The 15754-nt window shown below is 33.9% G+C and overlaps 1 protein-coding gene across 1 annotated transcript; it reads left to right on the top strand.

The window, feature by feature from the left end:
- The first annotated feature begins 635 nt into the window (after positions 1 to 635).
- LOC107781067 (heavy metal-associated isoprenylated plant protein 7-like) lies at positions 636 to 4938 on the top strand. The gene is made up of 4 exons (XM_075224596.1): positions 636 to 760; positions 910 to 1588; positions 1683 to 1803; positions 4713 to 4938. The coding sequence occupies exons 1-2, from the start codon at positions 637 to 639 to the stop codon at positions 1182 to 1184; spliced, it is 399 nt and encodes a 132-aa protein (XP_075080697.1). The 5' UTR covers position 636; the 3' UTR covers positions 1185 to 1588; positions 1683 to 1803; positions 4713 to 4938.
- The last annotated feature ends 10816 nt before the right edge of the window (positions 4939 to 15754 follow it).

The raw sequence follows: 15754 nt of genomic DNA, 5'->3' as shown, positions 1-15754 counted from the left end.
TGACCTCTTAATTAAGCTAAAAGAACTGAAACTAGCAAGCTCTGCCAGCCAGCTAACGGTACTAGCATTGGAGGCCGACTAAATCTACAGTCGCGTTGAAATTTCCCATATTGGGATAAACCGCTCTTTAAGAACTGTGGCTCCAAAGGCTTGAACCCGAAATCATCTGATAATCTTACCTTAAAGCATTCACGGAACTGACATTCAATATTTGAAATGTTTGGGCTGTTGTCTATATATACACACAATATAAGAATAGTAACAATCACTAGACAAAATTAAAGCTTAGCATTATCGGTGAAAATATTAATGTGAACAAAGACAATCGAAAGCCTGGTTGGCGAATGACGTAAATTAATATAATATGAGCAATCACTTATAATTAGCAGGACAAATTACCAGTGTAATTATTCGCGAAATGCAAATTATAGTTGGCTTTTCTTACCATAATCGTATTTGGGACATGAAAATAGTATTGGTATTGCTATTTTTAAGGGTAGATTGTACAAATGATATTTTTGTGCAAGTCAATGTACAACATGCACGGCCATAGATTATCAACGTTTTTTAGGGTATTTGTTGTTGTGTCTTGTTTTTTTGCCAATCATTTATTTTTCTTTGATTAAATGAATTAATATGGAAGTGTCAACTATGTTTTGCCCCTTGCAGCCTCCTCCAGTAATAACGGTTGTCTTGAACGTTCAAATGCATTGTGATGCTTGTGCTCAAGCTTTGCAAAAACGGATCCGCAAAATTAAAGGTATTTTAATCCAAAATATTTTAAATATTTTAAATTATATTTTACTGTTTTCACAAGTTACATTATTAATCCAAAATGGTTCAGGAGTTGGTTTTATAACCTAGGCACAGTATCAGGTTAATTGCTATTCTGAAAATGCGATATTGCAGGGGTAGAATCTGTTACGACAGACCTTGTAAAAAATCAAGTAGTCGTAAAAGGTGTCATTGACTCAGAAAAGATAGCAAATGATGTTTATAAGAGAACTGGAAAACAAGTTTCAGTTGTAAAGAATGAAGAGAAAAAGGAAGAAGCTGAGAAGAAAGAAGAAGAGAAAAAAGATAAAGAAGAAAAGAAACAAGGTGAAGCTGAGGAAAGCAAAGGAGAAGATGATCTACTAGAAAATGGACCTATAGCAACGGTATTTGTCGCAACGGTTATATAAGACCAACCCGCAAGCAAACCGTTACAAGAGTGAAATAATCGTTGCCATAGGGCATTCTATTGCAACAGTTGTTTTAACCGTAACGATAGGATTACCTGTGGCTACGGTTCTTTGCAAAATAGGCCTATGGAGACGGTTCAGTTTCCCTCCTAACTTTACCCACTTTTATTTTTATTTTCGTTTTTTCCCTCCTCCTTATTTCACTAAACCCTAGACTTTGTTTTTAATTTCTAATAGCAAAAGAAATAGAAGAACTCTTTCTATCTCCAGACCCCATCGAAAATACTCTCTGGACATATCAAAGAATACTCCCCCCTAGATCCAACTTCCAAGCAAATCTGAAGATACCCAATCCCTAGCCGCCGGAGAAGGAGAAGTCTCTTAATTTTTCTTTAGCTGCAAAGGTAATATTGATAGTAATGTCCAAAGAGTCTTAATTTTTTTCTGCAGATTTACGGTAAGATACACTGATTTCCTTTGTGTTTTTGATAAAATTAGTAGGTGAAGAGATTTTGGTAGTAGTAGGGGGTGGAGAAGCTGCAATTTCGGTGCGAAAAGCGCACAGACTTTGTCTCCTCATCGTAAAGGTATCATTGAAAAGGCCAATTTTTTATCAAAGGTTAGTACCGTTGTCCTCTTTTCTAAATAGTACCACTAGAAAATTTCTTCATTTTTCATTTAATAAATGCATTGAAATGGTTTGGATCCAAATAAATTTGAATGATTTACTGTAGTTTTATTTTGGATTTTTTTGTGGGTTTCTTCTTGTTTGTTCAATTTTATGCCTCTAAATAGTAATAAAATTGTTGGGTTAGTATCTAATTTATGGATATTCCTATGTGGTAAAAGGATTTTGGATGCCTAATTACTGTTCAGATTTTTTAATGGCTGAGATGTATTGTTAAAAAGGACCATTTCTGCATTCTACTCATGTTGAGATGTATGAATTTTTTCCTCCAGGAAATCTTAATATAAAGTGTATGGACTTCAGCTAGAAATATATAGTCTAAACTGCATACAGAGAATCAAGAAGAGTGTCAGCGGGAAAAGGAGGAAGGGTGGATTTCATTATCATCTCAAAAGATTATCTTAAGTACCTTTCCAAAGAAAGATTGATAAGTACCAAAAGATCCTAGCTCTAGAATCAGGGAATTGTGTACACTTAACTGAAGAGCTATGCATTTGGAAATACAGACAATACGAATCAAGTTGGAAGAACAGTTTATGACACATGGTGATAGAGCAAAGTAATTAAAAGATAGTTATTTGCTATAAACAATTATGCTTTTTCCATCTCCATTTCTCTTCCAAGTTTTGCAAAATTTTAAACGAGTCTATAGACATCTCCATTTCTCTTCCAAGTTACTTGCATAATCCTTTGTTGTCTTAATTTTCCAGAAATTTGATCTTCAAATCTCTGACCAGTAATGTGCCTGTTGAACTTTGTTCCTTCCCTTGTCATAGAACAAGCCCAATGTCCTCAAATAGAACCACAACAATCTTGAGCTGCAGCTCTCAAAAGTTGCCTATGTAATAATAGGAACAAGAACAAGACCACAAATAACATACGATTGGCTTTGGTTTTCCTTATCAAAAAAAATTAAATGAGGAAGAAAATATTGTTTGATGGTTAAGGTGAAGAGAAAAGAATAGCATATTCTTTTCTTTACTTCTTTGTGCTTACTGAATACATAAACAACTAGAAGCGTTTTTTTTCTTTTTTTTTCTTTTTTCCTTAAATAAGCATTGATTTAATTTTGTGGCATAGTAAAATATTTGGCTACTATGATGCAAAATATGCTGAACTAAAGTAAGTTTTGATATGTTATATATATCTTGTTTTTTGGTTCTTTCACGTTTATCGGGTTAGATCTTATTATACAATATTAGTTGATTCTATACCATTTGGAAGCACAATGTAACAATAAACTATAAACTGAAATTTACCATAAATACAGGTCATTATGAGATTGAAAAATTTACATATTGTTTTATAAAACAAAAATTATAAATTTCAGATTGTGGATGAAAGATAGAAAAAGATAAGTAGTAAAAGGATTTTAATTTAACCACTGAAATTAAAGGAACTAAGATTTAGATTATTGTACAATATCTTTTACTAATATTTTATGTGTTAAGTTATTAACTTTTTGTTTATTTTAAACAATATAAAGATGCCTTAAGCTTGTAATACCCCAATTGGTATATGTAATGTAGGTGAGCTATAGATTCCAGTCACTACAGATGTTTCTGGATCCTTTTGTTGCATATTTTGAATTTGAAGTTTTATTAAAATAAATGTCGAGCTCCAAATACTTCAAAAGCTAGAATAAGGTCTTTAAGTCCAAAATTTTTGTTGAGGGATTATAATATACTAATTGCCTGGTTCTTATAGTCTTCAACAATCTTATAATTTGACACTTGACTGAGTAAAAAATTTGAGTATATGCATCATATGTATTGTGATAGAAATATCCACATATTAAGACTTTTGAAATAAGAATTTACTTGGACATCACATGTATTGTGCTCAGTCGACGGTTCAGACAAATATATTAAAAGCTAGAGTAAAACTTAAATGAAGGTCGTTGTTAAAGAAGTATGTCTCTGAGTCTTCAAATCAGAGATATAGTAGTACACCACCTTTGTACTAATATGCTATAGTAGTACAATACCTTTATGTTATTGTCTTTGGCAAACAGTGATTGTAAAAGACCTTGCGTACAATAAGTATCATTGAAGCCTGCATAATTTTATGGTTGTCTTGCTGATGCCTTGCCGGCACTTTGTCGTTTTATGGGAGTTTTGGTTGTGTTTTGGAGCTGTTGCGGGGTCGATCCTAGATGGGGTTCACGCTGGTTTTCAGCTGGGTTCTTGATTGTGTTTTGGCATGTTTTTGGGTTGGTTTGGGAAGGATAATTGCAGCTGTTGAGCAGCTTTTCAGCTGCATTTTTGGAGGTTTCTGCTGATATTTTTATGGAGTTTCTAAGTTATTTTTAGGTGGTTTAACAGAGGTTTATATGGCTGTTTTGGTTGTGTTTTATGGGAGTTTTGGTTGTGTTTTGGAGTTGTTTCAGGGTCGATTCTAGATGGGGTTCATGATGGTTTTCAACTGGGTTCTCGGCTGTGTTGTGTGTTTTTGGGCTGGTTTGGAAGGAGAATTGCAGCTGTTTTGCTGCGCTTTTGAGCAGCTTTTCAGCTGTATTTTTGGAGGTTTCAACTGATTAATGGGATGTTAAGGGATGTTGCAGAATATACTGTTCTGCTTTTTAGTTTTACATGCCTATATTTGGTGAAATGCCTATGTACTCCCTGTGAAGACAGCTGATAGTAATATTCAATACCATATTCTAAACTGATCAAGTTTAATGTCAATCGGTTTTGGAGCCTTTCTTGTACTTATTTGATCTCTTGCAATTGATCAAGTTTAATGTCATGTTCTTTATTTTCCCTTGGTTTTTTGGACTAAGAGCATTCTTAGACTCGATTCTCTTGAAGGATAATGACTTTATTTATTCTCTTTTGTAGGTGTTGTAGATGAAGAAATGGAAGACAGAGGCAGTGAAGATCTAAACCTTACTTAAAAAGACTTTTGAATTGCTGTAGATACATGGTCTAGCCACGAACGAGTGTTTGTTATCGTATTTATGTCAAAATATTTTACTTTTTATGGATATTATTAGGTCCTTGGACAATTTGGATTATGAATTGTTTCATTTTGATATTTATATAAATTTTACTGTTTTACTATTTATTGTATATGTAAATATTTATTTACAATAATGGCTATATTATTGTTTGAATGAAACTATTACTATAGCCTACCAGGACCGTTGCAATAGCTTAAAGAAATCGTTGTTATATCAAATTAATAACCGTAACAATATCTTACATAACCGTTGCATTAAATGTTATGGTAACAGATTTCAACCGTTGCAGTTGGAAAGAATAATCGTTCCAATAGGGAGAGAAATAACCGTTGCGATAGACGGTACTATAGCCATAGTTATGTGAACCGTTACAATCACCGTTGCTTTAGCTCTATCGCCACGACGGTTGATGGAACGGCCCAAAACCGTTGCAATATCTCTATGGCAACAGTTGACCTATCTGTTGCAACGGTTTCCCTGGCGTTGCCATAGGCCTATTTTTCAGTAGTAACAAGACAGACATTAAGAAAAGTGAATATTTGCCTTCAAAATACTACTAAAATTATAATATGGAGTATGCTAATTATTCCCCACAGATTTTCAGTGATGAAAATCCTCATGCTTGCTCTCTCATGTTACTTTTTCAGTTATATATATGCTTTAGTTATTGTTTATAAACATGATCGATTGACAATTGAGTTGTTTATTATTATTATTATTACATTATTTTTTTGCCTTCTCACCATGTCTTAAATTTCAGTTTCTTGTCTGATGAGTGTGTGAAGAAAAAGTGTAAATGAAATTTCTAACTTTTGAGCTAATTAATCAGAAGTTAATGGTGCAATATATATGCATACATGTTTAGCTCCGAAGGAGATTTCTCCTTATTTTCAATTATGATATATTCCAAAGTCAATCTTGAAAAGTTTAGGCTTGCCATCTCATTTTGTTTTTTTGCTTTTTGAGTTTAATTTTATGATTTCCACTTAGTAGGTGATCTCTTGCTCTATCATTTCCAATATTGACTCATCAACAATAAGAGTATGCTTCCTCCCAAACATGGATGGGTTGCAAAATTGGGCAAAACATGAGGTAAGAAGACATCAAATAGTCAATGTGGACGAGGCCATAATAGTAGCTGAGTCGCTCGTTGACTTCAAGATGGAGCCTGCCAAGTCCAAAGAAGGAAACACTGAGAGAGGTGGAGGAGATCATGACAAGGACAACGGGAAAGGCATAGCCGAGATATACAAGGGCAATGGCAAGGGGCCATCCCATAACGGACAGGGGTCCAGAGAAACGACATGGGACCGAAAAACGGTAGCAAGTCCGTACCTAAGGGAGGATACTACTTCTGTAAAGGATCACATCAGGCAAGTGAATGTCCAGAGTTGAGTAAGCTTGCAACAATAATCGGAAACTTTGCTGAGGCACCCAAGGGTGACACAGGAGGGACGACCTGCATTGGTAGTGGGGGGGGGGGGGTTGTGTGTGCTTGGAATTTAAGCCGAAAGTACAGGATTCCAAAGCCTATATTGGTGCCATACAAATGGAGCATGGCGGCAACAAGAAAGGTTGGGCGGATCCCAAACCTAGTATGCTACTCCTACTGAAATTAAATTATTTTCACCATATTCACTAGCAAGACACAAAATATTCTAGTGATTATGAGTAGCAAATTACAATATTGTATTGAATGTGTTTCCTTTGGTATGATTTAGGTTTATCTTTTTGAATGCTTAATCTTCTATCGACTTTATTCTTGAATCCCAACTTGGTTAATATCTTTACACTCGTGTGATTTATATTTTCTTTGTCTTTACTTAGTTTCTTTTACACTGCTATAGAATAATTGATGGATCTATACTCTAGCCATCTTTCAGGTTTTCTTAATTCATCACTTTTTAAACAGTAAAAATGTCTAGAGAGTTTTGCTAAGTAATATAAAAAAATATATATGTTATTGCTTTATACTTCTACTAGTAACTTTTACATAACATTTATAAAAATACCAAAAATATAACTGAATCGTGCCGATAACGACATGATTGGGACGGTTTCGAGTCTAATTTTGGTTATATATAATAGAATAATCAAAAAATTATTATGGTACAAATTTTATAAAATAATCGACCGACCCGAACAATTGACAGCCCTAAATATATCGTATTATATTGTACTACATTATATTATATTGTTTAATGAATACAACAGTTGGATAGATTATATCTCTTGACGTCGTTTCATGATGTCACTCACCAACAATATGAAGAATAAACTTATAATATTACTAAAAAAAAATAGGATACAGAGTAGAATTATTATATTTTTAAAAAATAGGGTAAAAGATAAAATAAAAAATGTATAATAAGGAAGGGCAAGATGAGAGAAACAAGCAAGGTAACGACATCACCACACTAAAACTGTCGTTCCATAAATTGACACTTTTTATTGTTTTATAACGATGAATTTAACGATATAATATAATTAAGTAACAATCAAAATAAATATTATATTTAAAGTAACAATGCAATACACTACAATAGATAATAACCATCCAAATAAGTTGTCCAAGCAAATTGTGCTAGATACACATAAAAGATAAAACAATTTACCTCTATCCACCCATGTTCATTTCTTTTTCATTTTATATCGATGCGACACATTTTATTTTACCCGCTCTACCCATTCTTATCTTTTTCATTATTTAGTATGAAAGTCCATGTTAAAGTGCAACATAGCACTTGGTTGTTGTATGAGATTGTGTGGACTATTTTGGTGATGTATTGCGATTTATATAAGGTTGGGGGTTGATGTAACATGTTTGTTGATATTTTTGACATGTTGGTCTTGTTGTTTGATTTGAGGAAATGAAAAGAATAAGGGGAGGTGTTATCCAAATACTTGTATATAAGCTACTCGCTCATTTGTGTTGAATTCTAGCTTCCGTTACCTTAACAATACTCCCTTATCGTTTGTTGTAGATTGAAGTACTAATGGGATGAACCAACACCGTGAAGTTAAGTAAACAATAAAGGAATGTTAAGGCTAATCCTTCCTTATTTTCGCATAATCCAAGTAACGAAACGTAAATGTAATGTTATTCCATAAATGGTTCTACTCTTAGTAATTAACGATGTCTACGTTATTCATTCCTATGAAATATAATACAAAGCATGTCTAAGTATGTTTCTAAGTTTCTATTGAGACAATAAAGATGTTAATGTTCATAATGTAGTGTTATATGCATCTTCATTTACCACCGAGCTACGGCCGGTCGGGCAGTCAGCCATTTATCACCGAGCTACGGCCGGTTAGGAAGTCATGCATCTTCATTTACTACCGAGATATGGCCGATTTGGCAGTCATGTATCTTCGTTTATCACCGAGGTATGGCCGGTTGAGTAGTTATGCATCTTTGTTTACCACCGAGCTACGACCGGTTGGGTAGTCACTCACTCTATATTGTTTTGAACTTTGGTTCTTGGCCGGCTGAAAGCCAAGGCCACCAGAATTTGATTAACTGACCTTTCTCAGTGCGAGAACTGCCCGGGGTTCATCAGAAACCCTTGGAAACTCTGACGCACTGAGATTTTGGATTTTGTTTCTCTCTTTTGCTATTGGCGATTGAAGTACTACTAAAATTGTTCTTCTTATTTACTTGTTCGTCAATTGGTAAATGGTAAGTTCTTTGGACTTTGCAGTTTCATCCTCTTTCGTTTGTATTCATACTCTGTATACTCATGCCACTGAAACGTTTTTGAATCAATATATTACCATGCTATCTCTGTTTATAGTTTTATTTGCTCTGAAGTTATTTCGTGGCTCTGAACTTTTCTAGAATCTGAACTTGCCTAAATTCTTTCCCTGATTCTGGTTTTCTTAAGCACGTTGTGTGTCTGAGTGCTTATACTTGTTGCCTGCTATAAACCCATCTTCCTACCTTGTTTCAGACTCTTGTGAGAAACTAGTTCATGCCCAAAATGTGTTCGGGTGTATTGCTTCTATTGAGTCATTCATGTGTAGCTTGTTAACTTTCTCATAATTAATGATCATGTAATTTCTAAATGTTAGTATTGGCTGAACTTCTAAACAACTATGACATGTTTTCTTGTTATTTGTTACTTTAATGTATGCTCTTTGACTTGCTCAATTATATGTTCTTCAGTATTGCCTAAGACTTTCTAGGGTAAATCTCAATGTTTAGCCTCTTCCTATATGTGGTCAACTGGTATTATGCCTGATCATAATAATACTAATTTAAAAAAATATGATTTGATATATATATTTATTAAATAATATATAATATTTTATATATATATATATATATATATATATATATATATATATATATATATATATATATATATATATATATATATATAGAGAGAGAGAGAGTATTATTATTATTTTAAAAAGTAAAAAAGAAAATTATTCACGTTTATCCTAGTTCTACTATCCGTTCAAATATGTCCCCCTACCTTAAGAAAGTAAATAATTTCGCCCCTATCTCTAACATAGTTCTTATCATTGATTAGTTCGTTTCAATGGAGAATATATTTCAAGGATGCATTTTCTTGCGGCCAAACGCATACACAAGTATACGCGGTCATCAAGTAATAAAGTGACCAAAAGTCGGATGTCGAACCCATGAGGACTTGTAATTAACTATTAACTAAATTAGACTATCCTAATGTCACGACCCAAAATCCCACCACAGGCATCGTGATGACACTTTGTCTCTAAGACTAAGTAAGCCAATTATAATCATAATTCAAGCCATTTCTTTTTCAATACAAGTGTCAACACTAACAATGGAAATATTCAACAAACAACCTCCTAAGACTGGTAATATTGAGTCACGGACTCTAACTGAATACATGAAATGATCTCAAGGATCGAATACTCAATATTGTTCGAATAAGAAATTAACAGTACAATAAAATGGAAAGACTCCAAGGGACTGCGACGACCAAGCAATCCTACCTTGAATCCTTGCGATCATACTCTAATCTTTGTCCGAATCCAATATCTCCAATACCTGGCTCTGCACAAAAATATGCTTAAGTGTAGTATGAGTACACCACAGTCGGTACCCAGTAAGTATCAAGACTAACCTCAGTGGAGTAGTGACGAGGTACAGTCAAGATACTCACTAGTCAAATAACCTGTGCAATATAACACACAAAAATAATAGAAAATAAATAGCAGTGATAGCAGCACCAATCAACTAGTGATTTATACAGCAAGGCAACATGAACACCATAAATATTGCTCAAACGAATAATAAACACAAGTACAACCAATTAATCAAGTTCTTCAAAATATACATCTTTTATCTATAGGTTTTTCAATAAAAGTCTCTAGAATATAATCCTTTCCAATAAATATATTTAGAATATACTTCCTCCAAATAAATATCTTTCCATTATAATTCTTTCAAATAAATATCTTTCGAATATAATTCTTTCAAGTAAATATCTTTCAAATACAAATCTTTCAAATAAAAGTCACCATGTGATACCTCATTTAACTTCCCTGGTTTGCGAAATATATTCAACATATCACATCAAATGGCACGAAAATACCTTCATGCACTTGTCTTATTCTCACCTAATAAATATATATGTAGACCAAATCAATTGACACGGCAACACCCTTCGTGCATTTATCTCTTTCTTACCTTACATACATATAACAATACCAACTAGGTGGGAGAAAAGTCAATAACAATAAAAGAAATAAAGTGGGAGGCACACAGTAAGTAACAACGACTACAAGTCACATAGAAAACATAAGTGCACAATAACATCTCATGATACATGCATGAATGTATACACAACAAAACGATATCACGATATAATGTATGTCTCTCATCCTCGCCTGCACGGAAACACCCTTCCTGCCATGAATATATGATACTATAAAAATAATGGCACGGCATCACCCTTCGTGCTTTTACTCTAATCCTCACCTGATAATATAAATGAAATGGCACGGCATCACCCTTCGTGCTTTTACACTCTCAATAGCACGACATCACCCTTCGTGCTTTACACTCTCAAATGGCACAATATCACCCTTCGTGCTTTACATTCTTCCTTACCAAGAACATGTATATCATTAACAAGCAAGGTAGAAAGCATAAATAACATCAAAGAGAGTGTTTAAACCACAACACAATACAATAATTCATATCACAATTTGCCACTGACCACAACCAAATTTTAAATATGTAGCAAAATCAATAAATTTCTCAACAAATAGCCCAAGGCTCCACACAATGTATATAAAACCTCAAAATAATCAACAGAGGTGAAAAATACTCAGTATAGGGTAACGCCTTCATTAATCCAAATTCTTGATAATTATATTAACTCCTCAATTTAAACTTATTTAATAAATATTTGCCGATAAGGATTCCATCATGAATTTAATTCCAAAACAAATATCAAATCAACAAACACATGGAATTCAAATAAAATTCAAGTGACAATAACACCAAATTATTATATGAAATATAAACTCGACAAATAAGAAATGAGGCGTGATAATTCAAGAATTTACTAAATGCCAATAATTATCCAATTTAATACATAAAAATATCTAAAACTTTAAACCAATAAAATTTGCACATATAAGCCCGAGTACATACTCGTCACCTCGCGTACACGACTTCCAATCTCACAATTTCCACATAAGACTCAATGCCTAATGGGTAATTCCCCCACTCAAGGTTAGGCAAGATCCTTACTTTTTTGAAGTTATGTCGATATTCCAAAACCACTTTCTTGCTTGAATTGACCTCCGTACAGCTCAAATCTATCCAAATTAATTATACAACTTCATTAAAATTCATCGGAAATAATTCCGGATAAAAAAATGCCGACTTAAAAATTTATTCTAAAAAGTCAACAAAAGTCAACGCGGGGCTCGCCTCTCGGAATCCGACATAATTTTCATGAAATCCGAACACCTATTCCGATACGAATTCAACCATACCAATTTTATCAAATTCCGATAACAACTCGACCTCCAAATCTTAAATTTTTGTTTTTTTGGAAGTTTTTGCAAAAAAACTTGATTTCTTCCATTTAAATCCGAATTAAACGATGAATATAACTATATATTTATGAAATATAATCACTTTAGGATATAGAACACTTACCCCAACCAAGTTTGTTAAAAATCCTTACTGAATCGCCCAAATCCGAGCTCCAAAAATTCCAAAACGAAATGGCAAAATCACCATTTTTGGTCTTTATGTTTCTGCCCAGTTTCGCACATGCGGAGTACATTCACGCTTCTGCAAATGCACTGGCTAGCAGCCCCCCCTCTTCTGCGTGGACGCACTTGCGCCCATAATTCCGCAGGTGCGATTCCAACAGCTGCTGCCCAGAAATAGAAGAAATTCCAGCATTTTCAACAAGTCCAAATTCGATTCGGACCTCGTCCGAAACTCATCCGAGCTACCCGGGTGTCACGACCCAAATCTTCCTCGTAGGATGTCGTGATGGCACCTAGTCTTAGGGACTAGGTAAGCTTAACATTTACTGAAATAATAACAATATTAAATAACAACTGATAAATACGAATTATAAATCTCTATTCAATACTTAAAACCCCAAAACCGGTAGTACAAGTCATAAGCTCTATTGAGTTACTAGAAAGCCTATAAATACAATTATTTTGAAATATAGGTAAAACAGTGCAAGTACAATATCAGAAGGTGACTCTGAAACTTACGAACACAGCAGCAGGATTACCTTGAGTCTCCACAGCAAGATCCGTACTGATAGCGATCGGTCAACTCACTCTACATTTACCTGGCTCTGCACAAAAATGTGTAGAATTGTAGTATGAGTACACCACAGTCGGTACCCAGTAAATATCAAGACTAACCTCAGTGGAGTAGTGACGAGGTACAATCAAGACACCCACTAGTCAAATAATCTGGGCCATACTAAAATAATTGAAAATAAATAGCAGTGATAGCAACAATAATCCACTAGTGCTATAAACAGTAATGCAGCAAGAACACCATAATTATTACTCAGACTAATAAGAAACACAAGAACAACCGATTAAACAAGTCTTTCACATATAATATCTTCAAATAAATACCCTCCAAATATATTTCTTCAAATAAGTATCCTTTGAATATAACACTCTTCCAAATAAATATCTCATATCATAATCATAAAATACAGTTCTCGACCCCCTTTCATATTCTCACGGCGCCTCGTACCCATATCTCTAATCACAACCGTACGAACAACTCTCGTGCCAAATATTTCAATACATAAGATCCGCACGATTAATTTATTTTCAACTAAGTAAGGTTAAAAATTTTAAACCAAGTAAGAATTCAACAAAGAAATGAGCTTATTTTAGAAATAGTTTGAGTAAAGAAAAATGACATTTCAATTTAAATAAAATATCAGATAATCTATTGATTCGGATGTAAAACTTATTAATTTAAAATATAATAGTAACTTCTTTTATTTAAAACAACTCAGTCGTCAAAAACCGGTAAAAATCAGGAATATAAATCTTCATAGTGTCGTACTAAAAGCCCAAGCCAATACAATACAACAAAGAATACAAAGACATAGTAAAATCAAATAATATATCACGGCAGATCACAAGGATTGATGTCCCGACCCAAATCTCCCTCCGTAGGATGTCGTGATGGCACCTAGTCTTAGTGACTAGGTAAGCCTAACATTTACTGAAATAATAACAATATTAAATAACAACTGACAAATATGAATTATAAATCTCTATTCAATACTTAAAACCCCAAAATCGGTAGTACAAGTCATAAGCTCTACTGAGTTACTAGAAAGCCTATAAATACAACTATTTTGAAATAGATATAAAACAATGCAAATACAATATCAGAAGGTGACTTTGAAGCATGCGAATGCAGCAACAAGTTTACCTTGAGTCTCCACAGCAAGATCCGTACTGCTAGCGATCGGTCAACTGACTCCACATTACTTGGCTCTGCATAAAAATGTGCAGAAATATAGTATAAGTACACCACAGTCGGTACCCAGTAAGTATCAAGACTAACCTCAGTGAAGTAGTGATGAGGTACAGTCAAGACACTCACTAGTCAAATAACTTGTGCCATACTAAAATAATCGAAATTAAATAGCAGTGATAGCAACAATAATCCACTAGTACTATAAACAGTAATGCAGTAAGAACACCATAATTATTACTCAGACGGATAATAAAATCAAGAACAACCGATTAAACAAGTATTTCACATATAATCTCTTCAAATAAATACCCTCCAAATATATTTCTTCAAATAAGTATCCTTCGAATATAAAACTCTTCCAAATAAATATCTCATATCATAATCATAAAATACGGTTCTCGACCCCCTTTCATATTATCACGGCACGTCGTGCCCATATCTCTATTCACAACCGCACGAATAACTCTCGTGCCCAATATTTCAATCCATAAGATCCGCAAGATTAATTTGTTTTAAAATAAGGTAATGTTGCAATTTTTAAACCAAGTAAGAATTCAACAAAGAAATGAGTTTACTTTAGAAATAGTTTGAGTAAAGAAAAATGACATTTCAATTTAAATAAAACATCAGATAATCTATTGCTTCGGACGTAAAACTTATTAATTCAAAACATAATAGTAAATTCTTTATTAAAAACAACTCAGTCATCGAAAATCGGTAAAAAAACCAGGAATATAAATCTTCAGAGTCTCGTACTAAAAAGCCCAAGCCAACACAATACAACAAGGAATACAAACACATAGTAAAACTCAAATAATACATCACGGCATATCACAAGGATTTACCTATCACAGAAATACAAAATAACCAAAGGCAAGTGCAACCATAGAGAGATGTCAACAAAAGGGCAATCTCGAGATACCGTCTCGTAGTCCCAAAAGTAAATGCTCAACAGGGGATCTCCCGAGGTACCACCTCGTAATCCCAAAAGTAAATATGCAAGATAAGGGGGATCTCCCGAGGTACCGCCTCGTAGTCCCAAAGTAAATATGCAACAACAACAATTCCCCCAGGCTATCACAAGTCATCACAATTCAATTCACGACATAGCCCACCTTGTCTCGTCACGTGTGCAATAATAAAGTAAATGTCCGCCTTGTCTCGCCACATGCGCATAATAATATTTCCACCTTGTCTCGCCACATGCGCAAAACCCACATATATATATAAGCCGTCTTGTCACGCCGCATGTGCATAAATCAATAGTAATAATAGCACGGCAGAAACCTCGTGCAAATACCTGAACAAAACTTCCCAACAATATAACGTGTTAATATCACATCGCATAGATTGCACCTCAAGTGCTCAAATATTATAACATATCAAAAATTTGCACATCAAGTGCTCAGATATTACCATTTATCACATATTGCACATCAGGTGCTCAAATATTATAATTTTATTACAAATTGCACATCAAGTTCTAAAATATTACAACTCGCCAGCAAATTCAATAATACATTATTTTTCACAATAAGGAGACCATGGCTCGACCATAATGTGCACAAAATCTTAACAAATATATTCGGGAATGAACAACTCAACAAAATAATATTTCACATAAAAATCAAGGTGGCAATCACACCAAATTATCATATAAAAACAAATCCAACAAAACAGGGATGTAGGCATGAAAAATAGAGGATTTAATAAGTGCGAGTAATTTTCCAATTTAATACATAAGGGCGTCTAAGGATTTTAGCCAATATAATTTGAACATATAAATCAAGTATGTACTCGTCACCTTGCGTACATGATTTTTAAATACACAAATTGCACGTAAGACTCAATGCCTAAGGGGTAATTTCCCCACTCAAGGTTAGGCAAGATACTTACCTTTTTTTTTTTGAAGTTATGCCGATATTCCA

Source organism: Nicotiana tabacum, chromosome 11 (assembly GCF_000715075.1).
Source record: "Nicotiana tabacum cultivar K326 chromosome 11, ASM71507v2, whole genome shotgun sequence".
NCBI lineage: Eukaryota > Viridiplantae > Streptophyta > Magnoliopsida > Solanales > Solanaceae > Nicotiana > Nicotiana tabacum.
Note: the sequence above shows the minus strand (reverse complement) of the source record. Positions and strands in the feature narration are given on the sequence as shown.

What these genes read in the sequence shown, in the direction of transcription:
- LOC107781067 (XM_075224596.1), top strand. Translation starts at nt 637, where the DNA reads ATGGAAGTGTCAACTATGTTTTGCCCCTTGCAGCCTCCTCCAGTAATA. An exon ending in ACGGATCCGCAAAATTAAAG is followed by an intron (nt 761 to 909) that starts GTATTTTAATCC and finishes GCGATATTGCAG; the next exon opens with GGGTAGAATCTGTTACGACA.